Source organism: Indicator indicator, chromosome 3 (assembly GCF_027791375.1).
Source record: "Indicator indicator isolate 239-I01 chromosome 3, UM_Iind_1.1, whole genome shotgun sequence".
NCBI classification, from domain to species: domain Eukaryota; kingdom Metazoa; phylum Chordata; class Aves; order Piciformes; family Indicatoridae; genus Indicator; species Indicator indicator.
Window position 1 is genome coordinate 47,724,850 of NC_072012.1, and position 12,487 is coordinate 47,737,336.

Here is a 12,487-nt window from a genome sequence, read left to right on the forward strand (position 1 = left end):
GGCAGATTTATTCTGGGGTGGGGGAATCTTCATTCTGGGGATGAATCTCTGATTTGTTGGGGGGGTCAAACCCATCTCTTATTTTATTTTGGAGGGTAATTTCAACCAGAAAAGGTGTCCCTTTCTGCCTGGCTGCTCTCAGCCACTCTGTCCCCAGCCTGTAGCACTGCTTGGGGTTGTTGTGGCCAAAGTGTAGAACCCTGCACTTAGCCTTGTTCAATCTCATCCCATTGGCCTCTGCCCACCCATTGAGCTTGTCAAGGTCCCTCTGCAGAGCCCTCCTACCCTCTAACAGATCAACACCTGCTCCCAGCTTGGTGTCATCTGCAAACTTACTGATGATGGACTCAATCCCCTCATCCAGATCATCAATAAAGATATTGAACAGGATGGGGCCCAGCACTGATCCCTGGGGGACACCACTAGTGACAGGCTGCCAGCTGGATGTGGCACCATTCACCACCACTCTCTGGGCTCGGCCCTCCAGCCAGTTCTTGACCCAACTTCCATGTTTCATTTCCTCTGTCTAGGAATGTACACACTGTATTTTTTTTTTTAAACACTACACTAGATGTGTACATACTAAAAGATTATCCAGAATCACTCTAGCAACTTCCAGCCTGCTTTTGACACCATGCTTTATAATACCCTTAACACCAATCTCACTGTGCAAAATGCAGCTCATCTGACACTGTCCTGACTTCAAAGGAGCTACCATCAGAGGAACACAGAAGTCTTTAAGGTTTTTGGCTATTCACACAGTGCCCATACGTAATGTGTACCTCTTTGGCTTACATAATTTGTGAGTTTTTTATAGGTGTATTCTCTATGCTTCAGCAAATTACAGAAGAAAGTAATTAGAAATAATAAAAGACTCAGCAGTAACACTAACAATGATTTTTTTCCCTTGCTTTTATTAATTCAATTTCTGTTATTTTAATTAGATTGGTAGTTTGAGAAGCTGCAAGAATTTCAGAGTTTTCTGCTTATCCACTCTTTTACAACACTGTTTTGTCTAGTGAACCATTTCATTAGCTGGCCTATAAAGGATTTGCCTCTGCTTAGCAGAGTATTTCTATCTCAGGGCAGAAAAAATGTCTGGAAATAACTCAGAGGAGGGGCTGTCACCAGATCTTACTACAGGACTTGTCATTTCTATATGCATTCTGAAGCAGGCTGAAGGGCTAGGTGAAATGAGAAAGCTGGAGAAAAAAAGGACACACATTTCAAAGAGGTTATTTGAAAAGCCTGTGTGTGAGAAGAAAGCCTCCATATGCCTAACACTCACAATGTACTTGGGATTTATTCCTTCACTTTCCTTGTAAGACAGAACAAGAGTGCATTCATACCTGCAACATCAAATTCTATTTCCAGAGTGACCTTGTTGGTGATAGAGGAGTCTCTGAGCAGTTGATTGGCCTCATCAAACGTGCTGTCTTCTGTGGGGACACCGTTTATTGCCACTATTCTGTCTCCTATTTGCAGCACCCCACACCTTGGTACACAACGACACAAAACAACCATCAGATGTGCACAGAACCAGAACCAGCAAGATCAAACACATTCAACTTCACCTTGAAGAAGTGTGGCAGAGCAGCTCAACAGCCTACCCAGGCACAGAGTGGGGCAGAAGCTGCTGCTGCTGCCTCTTTGCACCAAGATGCTATCAACGCACTCCCAGCATGTGTGGTGCTCTCTGAGTGGTAGGACTCAGACAGAGGGGCACAGCCTTCATGCCTCCACCCCTGACCTCTGCCTCTGAGCCTGGGCTACAGATGTGGTAGCCCTTCAGTGGCAGCCAGTACTTGTCTGTGCAGCTATTACTGTTCTCATGCCACAATTAAAGCCAAGCATACAATAGAAATGCAGTTGAAATGCTGCAGTGAAATCATCAGTAAGTCAAAACTCTACCATTCCCTAGGATGTGGTTCTGTACCCACACTGAACAGACTTGGATACAGCCTCCCCACCATGGCACACTGAATTATTGCTATTTTGACTGCAGTGATGCTTCTGAATTCCCCCCCCCCCCCTCCTTTTGCATGAATATAGCTTTCAGTCTCCTGCTGGAAGACTCTGGATGATAAAACCCCACTGCTGCTTGTCATTCTTCTTACAGCTGATCAAGCACATGAAATATCATTGTCAGAACAGACAGTTTATTACTTGCCACACTTCCACCCAGCGAGGCCCTGCAATTTATCACCAATCAAAAGCAACAAGCCCCAAGCACCCTGAGGAATGCTCATCACAAGGCACTTAGCAGTCAAGTGTAAGAACCTCACCTTTCTGCTGGACTGTCAGCCTCGATGTAGGAAATGAGAGGTGGAGAAGACAAGGTCTCAGTAGCAAACACACTGCCCTGGAGCTGTATCCCAAACCCCACTATGGGGTCAGCTGTCAGCACCACTTCTGTGGTTTCTGTGTGGACCACCTGTCCAGCCAAACCAACTGTGCTAGAGGCTAAGGACACTACAAAACAGAGCAGACCAGGAGGGGAGACATTCACACACACAGCAGAAATTTCATTGCTCTTTGAGAACATTGGTCTGGACAATAACCCTAGCCAGTGAAACAGCTCTTTTAAAGTCAGCTTAGGCTAAAGTTTATAAATGGTGTATCAACAGTTATGGCACAGAAGAGAGAACATCTGCTGGTATATTAGAATGCAAAAAGATAGTTCTTGTGCTGAGTGAAATCATAGAATCATAGAATTGTCAGGGTTGGAAGGGACCTCAAGGATCAGCCAGTTCCAACCCCCCTGCCATGGACAGGGACACCTCACACTACAGCAGGTTGCTCACAGCCACATCCAACCTGGCCTTCAAAACCTTCAGGGATGAGGCTTCCACCACCTCCCAGGGCAACCTGTTCAGTGTCTCACTACCATCATGGAGAAAAACTTCTTCCTAACATCCAATCTGAATCTACCCATTTCTACTTTTTTTTCCATTCTCCCTAGTCCTATCATTACCTGACACCCTAAAAAGTCCCTCCCCAACTTTCTTGTAGCCCCCTTCAGATACTGGAAGGCCACAAGAAGGTCTCCTCGGAGCCTTCTCTTCTCCAGACTGAACAACCCCAACTCTCTCAGTCTGTCCTTTTGACTCTCCCAACCCCCAAGAATCTCAGAGCATCCTTCAGTTGTGTTTGCATGAAGTCTGAGGCATGGCTGGGCAGAACTTTCACAGGAGCTAAGGCAGTTGGAGGTGCAAGGCCAGCTGTTACTCAGGCTGATTCCCAGCAGCTCTTTTGAACATCTCACAGCAATGCATCATTGTTGGCAACAAAGCACATGGTCCAGACTCTCTTGCAAGAAATAAGGATGCCTTCCTCCTGTGCATATTTATTCCATGTTAGCAATTTGTCAGGCCAACTGAGTAGTTTAAGTTGAACAAACTCTGTTTCAGCAACCAGAGAGGGTGAGGAAAAATAAAAAAGGATTTTGGGGTCTCTCAAAGGAACTGTGGGGGGACCCTTCTGTGTGCAACACAGGCGACTGCTTCTGTGCTCCTGATTTACTCCCTCTCTCTGTTTTCACTTTTGTTCTGAACAGGCTGCATTACAGAACAAATCAAGATAAGAACAACATTGAGCTCCAATGTAATTACCTATGGAAGGTAAAGACTGCACTTTTGGTTCTTTGATCTCTGCTTAAATGCCTATTGTACCATTACGTGAATTCCCCCCGTGACAAAGTACTGCTTTTCATTATGTCCTACAAAGACACACAGAGTTTGTCATTCCTGTTCAGGCCAGTAAAGTAACCATAATCCTCAAATGCAGAGCGTGGGGAATGGGTTTGTGTTAGAAATATATGCCATTACCTCTCTACCTCTAATTGCCTTCAGGACCCATTCCTGCCTTAGATAAAAGCTCAAGGTTTCTCTGAGGGCTAGTTTAGTTCATGGTTTATGTGGGAGATTGTTTAACTGGGGAATTTTTCTTTCTTGGATGTGGGGAAATGAATTAGTTCCTGGTTTGACATTATAGACAACATTAGCACAGCTGTACAAGCATGTCAGAGGTTGTAGGAGTACTTCCTGTGCATTGGGGCTAGAAGCATTAGACATTTGCTCTGCAGCAGTATCAAATCTGATCAGTATGGCACAGTTGGCAATGACAGTTCTGTCATACAGGTTTTGCTTGCCTCAAACCTCTTGGGTTTCTGTTTTCTCCCAGCAAAGCTCCTTTCAGCTCTGCAACTGTCTTTTCTAAATGACTGTCCTCACACATATCCTGCTTTAATTTTGTTTTGTAAGAATTGTGTATCACAGGCTCATAGGATGTTAGGGGTTGGAAGGGACCTTTGGAGATCTTCCAGTCCAACCCCCTGCCAGAGCAGGACCAGAGAATCCAGCACAGGTCACACAGGAACACATCCAGACAGGGCTGGAAAGGCTCCAGAGAAGGAGACTCTGCAGCCTCTCTGGGCAGCCTGTTCCAGTGCTCTGTCACCCTCACAGTGAAGAAGTTCCTCCTCATGTTGAGGTGGAACTTCCTGTGTTGTAGTTTCTGTCCATTGCTCCTTGTCCTACCCCAGGGCACAAGTGAGCAGAGGCTGTCCCTGGCCCTTCCTTCTGACCCCTAACCCTCAGCTATTGATAGACATTGATCAGATCCCCTCTCAGCCTTCTCCTCTCCCCACTAAACAGCCCCAGGGCTCTCAGCCTCTCATCAGTGCTCCAGTCCCTTCAGCATCCTTGTAGCCCTCTGCTGGACACTCCAGTAGATCCCTGTCCCTCCTGAACTAGGAAGCCCAGAACTGGATGCAATATTCCAGGTGGAGCCTCACCAGGGCAGAGGAGGAGAACCTCCAGTTACTCAATAGCTTCCTTCTTACTGTTTCTTTTACCTGCACTCAGTACCCAAATGTAAATGCTAATAACCTGTTCTTAGAGATGGTCACCAACTTCAGTATTTACTGCATGTGAGAAATAGGTTTCTCCATCCCTCTGCACTGCAAAGGCTAAAATATCACGAAACCAAACAAATTCAGGGTTAATATAATAGCAGATCCCCTAATGCACTTCTACAAATGTCTAAGTTTAGGGCATCCAAGCTCATAAAAGTTCCATTTTCCCTTTCTTTAAGGGCACACAATAATTGCTTGTTAGCTGTCTCTTTGTTGCCCATCACTTGTGTGTCCATTCCCCCTGTGCAGCAGACATCTAGATGATTCTCTAACTTTCTTATTCTTTTCTCAATGCCCTGTTAGGGACCTAAAGGTCTCACAACATTTGTTTCAGCTTTTAGGACAGCTGAAGTTTTAATTCACAGCAGGAAATCAAGTCACTATTTGTGGGATTTAAAACTCACCCTGATAAATATTTTGATATTGTGGACATTTAAAAGTGACAACCAGGAACTCCTCCCACTCCCAAAGAAAATGGAACAGAAATAGGAATGAAAAAAAGAGCAGAGATGAAAATACTCTTTCCAAATCATGTAACAAGAGCTATCTGCTAAGCCTCTGTAAAATGCTACAGGTACCCAAACCCATGACTTAGAGCATGTTTGGGTCTGTAGCTCAACTGCAGCTGAGTTGAGTTGGAATCATAGAATGGTCTGGGTTGGAAGGGACCTCCAAAGCTCATCCAGCCATTGTCCCTCATCCTGTCCCTGCAGGCCTTTGCAAACAGTCTCTCTCCAGCCTTCCTGTAGCCCCCTTCAGGTACTGGCAGGCTGCTATTAGGTCTCCCCAGAGCCTCCTCTTCTCCAGGCTGAACACCCCCAGCTCCCTCAGCCTGTCCTCATAGCAGAGCTGCTCCAACCCCCTGAGCATTCTCATGGCCCTCCTCTGGAGCTGCAGCAGAAACTACTGCCTTTTTTTCCTTTTGGTTGCTTGATGGATTTGAAGTTTTACAGGCCAGAAAGCAACCTTCTTGATTTAAAAAGGGGACATGGATGTACAGTGATCCCTAGTTGCTACTGTTAGGGGCACCCTTCAGCATACTTGCATAGTTTTTGCCCTGGGGACTGCAGTTAATATTCTTGAATTTGAAGATTATGCACTTGTTACTTTTACTCCTGCAGCCATATGAGAAGCAAAGCAAAATGTATTTAAATATATATATGGAATTTATTGTGCTTGCACTCTCCTGCTTTGACCCTTGAGAAACTGCAAAATGTTCACTCCTCCTCCTGCTAGCAGCCAGCTAACTCAGATGTGCTGGAAAACAGCACCCATGCACATCTAAGACCCTCTCTAGTTTCTACCAGATATGCAAGTCCCAGGAACTGTCACATAAATTGGTATAAAATTGTCTCACTTTCAAGACCTAACATGAACATAGTGCAAAAATCCTTCAAGATTTAGACCTTAACTGAATAATAAATGAAGTGCTTCCACAATGAAGATGATAGCTTAACACAAACAAAAAAAAACAAAAGCAGAGGAAGAATTAAAATAGAGAACAAGTGGCATAAATAAAGCAGGGCATGCCTTTGATTTTTACAGCCACATGTTGGGAAAGATGTGTGCAACTAATGCAATCACTGTGAGATCCTGACCATAAAAGTCTTGTAACCCCCTGTACCCTTACACTTCATCAAGATGAATTCTTGGCATGATCTTTTTAAGTCATGCAGGGTTTCCTAAATATAACTTACAATGAAAGCTTTATGATATCCTACACCAATATATTCCTTCCTTTTTAAATGACATCCTAAAATATTTATTAAAATATTAACAAATATTTTATTAACATTAATAAAATATTAACATTATAATATGTTAATATTATTATAATATTAACATTAATAAAACCTTACAATTATCCAACTGGCTTAAAGGGAAAAAAAAAAACTAAACAACATTCCTATTAAAATTACAAGAGTGTGCTACTCCTTATCTGTGAAAAGGACCTGGTGCTCATGAGTCTCCCACAAAGGCAGAAGGCCAAGGTTTCCCAAGACCTGTCAATGGATGGTGGAAGGGTACAGGACCAGACATTCACTGTTGAGGTCACTTGTAGTGCATTCAGTCCAGTGTATGCCTGCTAATTTGGCTGAAGTTACTTGTGAGGGTGTAAGACTAGCAAGAAGGCCTAAAGAACTCTGCATGGGCTGAAAAGCAAGCTGACAGAAAGGGCAAGCAAGCCTGGCTGGCCAGCCAATTCCACCAAAGCCAGCTCTGATTCAGGGTTGCTGATGCAGCCACTGCTTGGAGTGAGGCACAGACTCACTCAGCATGGGGCCAGTCCCATGTGTTTTGTAATGTTCTATATCCAGACCTCACAACTGATATGATTTATGATCAAATTTATAATGCAAATGCACAATAAAAAATAAACCACCCCACAACAAAGCCTCACCCTAATTCCTCCTAGCTAGAGATTTGTTTAATCATAGCAGCTTGTCACCCTCAGGGCCTTCTGACTTGAGGAATCTTTCAGGTGGGCTGCAGTGCTTAGGTAACTGTCCCACTTAAATCATGTGGCCTTGAGTTGAGCCTTCACAGGACAGCAAATTGCAGAGCAAGGCTTCCTTGAAGGAAAAATATCTGAAAAAAGGTAACAACCCAAGTAATAGCTCCCAGATCCATAACAGGCTTAGCTTGCAGGATGAACAGTTGGATGTGTTGGATGGGACAGCTGTAATAGAGCACAATCAAGAACTACTTTTTGCATCCAGCATTATTTTGCCATTCAAATTGATTACTGTTACTGTAACACTACTCCTGTCCCTCATGTACACGTGAGGACATGTAGGAATTGGACCTCTACAGCATGAATGGACTCTCTCCATAGTCTCACTCCACTGTATCTCTCCATGACCCAACAGAATGCTTTAGAACCTAACAAGTCAGCAGATGAGCTGTGGAAAAGGGTTATCAGATTACAAATCAAAATGTACTTCCAGGCAAAAGTTATGTAAAAATATTTGCTTTGTGAAAGAAATAAGAGCAAGCAAGCAACAACAAAAAACCTTGCAAGAAAGCAAAACCTCATTTACTCTCTCAAACATTTCCACACAGCTCCACAGTGACTTGGCTTTAGTTGGAGGCTGCTGGTTTGCTCTGGTTTTTGTTATGACCATGGGAAATCTTTAATATAGTACAGCAGCTGAGTTTTTTTTCCAGGTTGGACCTGTGAGCATCACTAGCTGGAGCAGATGATTTACAGAGCAGTTCTCACTTCCCTGCTCTGGAGAAACTGAGCTGCTGAAGATCACACAAAGACAGAGAAGCTGAAAAGAGAGGAGACCCTTAGATGGAGTGTGGGAAACAACACACTGATACAGCCACACTCTCTCTGGCCCAGTGAATACTTAGCAATAGGCAAAGTGGAACAGTCTGAAATATATCCACACTGAGCTGGGATATTACTGACTCATGGGAAATCCTTGCTTTGAATCCCAGGGAGTGGTCAGAAACAAGGCATCACTGCTATTTGTCACTACTCCTGACAAAAATTACTGTAGAGTATGGTGTGGTTATAAATATTAAAATGACCTAGGAGGTACTGTGGCAAGACACTCTCCTTCTGTAATGTGGGAATAGTTGGGTGAGCTTACCAGCAATCTGGTTTTGACTATTCAGCTATGAATTCCATTCCCTGATGGAAAAGGGAAGAGTTGAAAAAGGAATCTGAAAATCACTTCAGCAATGTGTAACAAAGTCTTCCAGAACTGTCTGAAGAAAACATTGATTTATGCATTTCAGATGAGACACTTGTGCTGCATGGCCTCTACTCATCTCATTTTAGCACTGGACAAGCAGTTTTACACTGATGTTTCTCAACACCTAACAGAAACTCCAATGGTTCTTTCTTCTACCTAGTAGATATAAATTAAGGTACTTTGTACCTTTTTTCTGTATCTTCCCCCTCCTCCACCCATTCATCACTGCACATTTCGAGTAAATGCTGTTACCACCTACAGGAGCTTTTGAAGTCCTTCTTTTTCATCCTCCGCCTCATCATTGTCCCACGTGGGCTGGTGGAGTAGAGGCTGCGAGGTAAGGTCCCCATGTTCAGGGAACTCAGGCTGTATGCACTCATGGAGGTAGGAGAGAAGGATGAAGACACCAAAGCTGCTGTAAGAAATCAAACACTTGGCATACAGCACTCAGCCTTCACAGAAGAGTGCGGCACATGCCTGTAACTCATCAAGGAATCAAACCACGTGCCTGATGCACAGGAATGGTTTGTGCAATTCCAGGAACAGAGACATTAAACCACAGAAGTGGCCCTGGGTAAAAGCAGAGCCAGCACTTCATGAAAATACCTGCTGGAAGTTAACAAAGATACCGTAGGACATTCATAGCACACAACTTACATTTGGCAAAACACGTTCCATTTTCCACCACATAGCCATGAAGCAGTGCAGATCAATATGTCTGGATACACTGACTTTAGAAATGCCTTTGTCTAATGAGGAATTTCTGACAGAAGCAGTACTTTGCATTCAAAGATGCTGCTTGATATACACTACTCAAATGGAACGATCTCCTATGCAGCAAAAGAGCTGATTCATTCAGAATTCTCAAGCCTTTTCCTGTCTACTACTTGTAACAGAAAGGAAGTTACCTGTAACTACTTGTTACAGAAAGGAAAAGGTGTCAAATGTCAGAAATAACTTTGGCATGGCTATGAAAAAGTGTAGCATCCATAAAACTGAGAAGGTTTTAGTGCCTGAAGCGGGAAAAGTGTAAGTGAAAGATGAGGGGAAGGAGGAGGAGGAGGAAAAAGAAGAAGAGGAGGAGAAAATACGTCAGCAGGAAAAAGCGTGGAACATTACGAAGGCTTTTTTGAGGAGGTGCTTTCTGGACTTTGAAGGCTGGCATCCTGCAATGGTCAGGGTGGTAGGTGTTATAATGATGGTAGGTGAGGAGGCTGCTGTGGCTGTTGGCACACGAATCCCAGGTAAGCTGCCCGCTGCTTCTTTGAACCTTCACTGCCCACACGAGGGGATGACGGAAAATCAGAAAACAAAAGGACCAAAGAAGAGGGGAAAAGTAACTGAATTGCACGAGCAACAAAAAACCAAAGAAGTCCAAACATAAAAATAAACAAATAAATCAAAAGTAAAACGAAATGAAATAATAGATAACCTGGTCTTGTGGTCTTACCAGGGGGTGCTGACTTGTGGAACAGAAAGAATAAATGCTTCTGATTTTTTGTTTTGTTTAGTTTGATTTCCTTCATGTTTTTAAAAAAGACAAGTACTGAATCAATTCCTAATTCAACCCTGGCTTTAGGAGCTAAGACTGCAAATTTCCTTAGGGTCACAGAATTGTCAGGGCTGGAAGGGACCTCAAGGATCATCCAGTTCCAATCCCCCTGCCATGGGCAGTGACACCTCACACTACAGCAGGTTGCTCACAGCCACATCCAGTCTGGCCTTAAAAACTTCCAGGGATGGAACACTAAGATATTACATTTGGCCATTAATTGAAGGTTAAAAGTCTCTGCTTGCATTTATCTACATTCAAAAGACCAACCAGATGCTATACACAGCACTGTCTAAAATGGAGATGCCTACTTGCCAGTCATTTCAATTTGCTGCATTGACATTTTAATTTTGCCACCATCTACTGCTGGCACTATGCTGTTCTGGACAGTAACAACTTCCCTGGGCCAGCAGAAAAACTCCATCCTGAAATCTGGTTAATAAAGAAGAGCTCTTATTGATTAGCTGAACATGCAATTTAATGTTAGGTTTCTTTTAAAACCTGATCTTCAGAACTTTAAAATGATCCTTTCCTGGAAGAAATTTGAGACCATAATTGATTGCTGATTCTACATCTGGGGAGTCTGGAACATGCCAAAAGTGAAGGCCAGTGTTTATCAAGAGAACGGGAAGCATTTCACTTGATGTGTCAAATACTAAAGGAAAATGACTGAAGTCACCCTTCATTAAGTACAGTCTACTCCACATTAAATTAAGCATAGCCATGTGCTTGCTGAACCGTGGAGGAACACTTCACACTGCAAACTATTCACTGGATTTTTGTCTCAGAAACACTGAGGAATTCACTCATACCATGAAACACAAATTAGAGTCTTTGGTCCGTGAGCTGTCTTAGCTGTGTCCCTCTGCTACCTGCTAGATTGAGAATGGCTGCAGACATATGACCTCATGCTGGACTTCAACAGCAGTCAAAAGTCTTTACTGTTTGGGCTGAACCCACACCTTGCATTCAAATCATGTCTCATTATGTCCCCACAGCCTTGCAGGGTTGTCAGGATTCTGGAGAACCTTGCACTGCCCAGCCTGGCCCTGTGCCCTCCATGGAATCACAGAATTAACCAGGTTGGAAAAGACCTTTGAGATCATCCAGTCCAACCTATCACCCAACACCATCTAATCAACTAAACCATGGCACTAAGTGCCTCAGCCAGTCTTATTTTAAACACTTCCAGGGACAGTGACTCCACCACCCCCCTGGGCAGCACATTCCCATGGCCAATCTCTCTTGCTGGAAGAATTTCTTCCTCACATCCAGCCTAAACCTCCCCCTGCACAGCTTGAGACTGTGTCCTCTTGTTCTGTCACTGCTTGCTTGGGAGAAGAGACCAAGCCCCACCTGGCTACAACCTCCCTTCAGGTAGTTGTAGATGGCAATAAGGTCTCCCCTGAGCCTCCTCTTCTCCAGGCTAAAAGGGTGCCCCAGGACTGTGTCCCTCCCTGAGAGGACCCTAGATGTGTCCTGATGTGTTTGAATCAAAAGAATTAATTTGTTTTCCCTTCAACAGACAACAAATATGAGGGGCAGGGGCACGAAGCCAGCATCAGTAGGAGCACCTGGTACCTCACCCCCTGGCTTCAGTGCCAGTGATCTCTGGGACTTTGGAAAAATCTTCTATCAGCCAGGAAAGTCCCAGGAACTGCAGTAGTCACCTGCTATAGCCATATGTAATTTTCCTGACTGTCCTATCTTCTCAGATAAAATGATCTCTTTGATTGTGTGCAGACACAGCAAGATTTCCAAACTTTAACTATGCTGTAAAAATTAAAATCTGATAAGAAAAATGTGGCCAGGTGGGTTTTCATTATTTTCAAGTTGCTGTGAGACTTGTTTAATTAAATAGACTACTTCCAGCAGAAAATTGTCTGGTAGTCTTTGATATTTTTTTTAATGCTTCATTTTCACACTGAGAGATATAAATGTCCTACAAAGTTGGAAGGCACACAAATTCAGTTTGCTCAGCCTGGAGAAGGATAATCCCAATTCAACAGCAGTTCTGTAAAAGCAAATCCTTTTGTGTGCAAACATAGTAATTTAGCAGTAATTTGAGCTATTCCAAACCAGGATTGTGTAGAGCAAACATAAAACCAATAGGGCAGCAAGAGAACTGAATGTTAGCAGCACAGTCAAAAAGGGGAAAAAAACCCATGAAGAGAAATCTGATATTTTATAGCTCTCTCCATTTTATTTTAGGGCTAAAATTTAAATTTATTTTAGATGCTGACTTTCCTGCCCATCTTAAATTCCTAGCATGTTCTCATAAACCAAATAACTGAGCTCAACAGATACAGCCCT

General features: G+C 43.5%; 1 protein-coding gene across 5 annotated transcripts in view; it reads right to left on the minus strand.

Annotated features, from left to right (window-relative positions):
- GRIP1 (glutamate receptor interacting protein 1) overlaps nt 1-12,487 on the minus strand; it is a 290,474-nt gene that overhangs the window by 41,907 nt on the left and 236,080 nt on the right. For 2 of the 5 annotated variants that reach the window (XM_054399940.1, XM_054399938.1), the window contains exons 10-12: nt 8,882-9,034; nt 2,286-2,472; nt 1,350-1,495 (exon numbers count right to left, since the gene is read on the minus strand). In XM_054399940.1, coding sequence (XP_054255915.1) covers nt 1,350-1,495; nt 2,286-2,472; nt 8,882-9,034 — 486 coding nt within the window. Of the gene's footprint in view, nt 1-1,349; nt 1,496-2,285; nt 2,473-8,881; nt 9,038-9,741; nt 9,898-12,487 lie in introns of all 5 variants that reach the window. The other 3 variants (XM_054399939.1, XM_054399937.1, XM_054399935.1) reach the window with 2 other exon arrangements.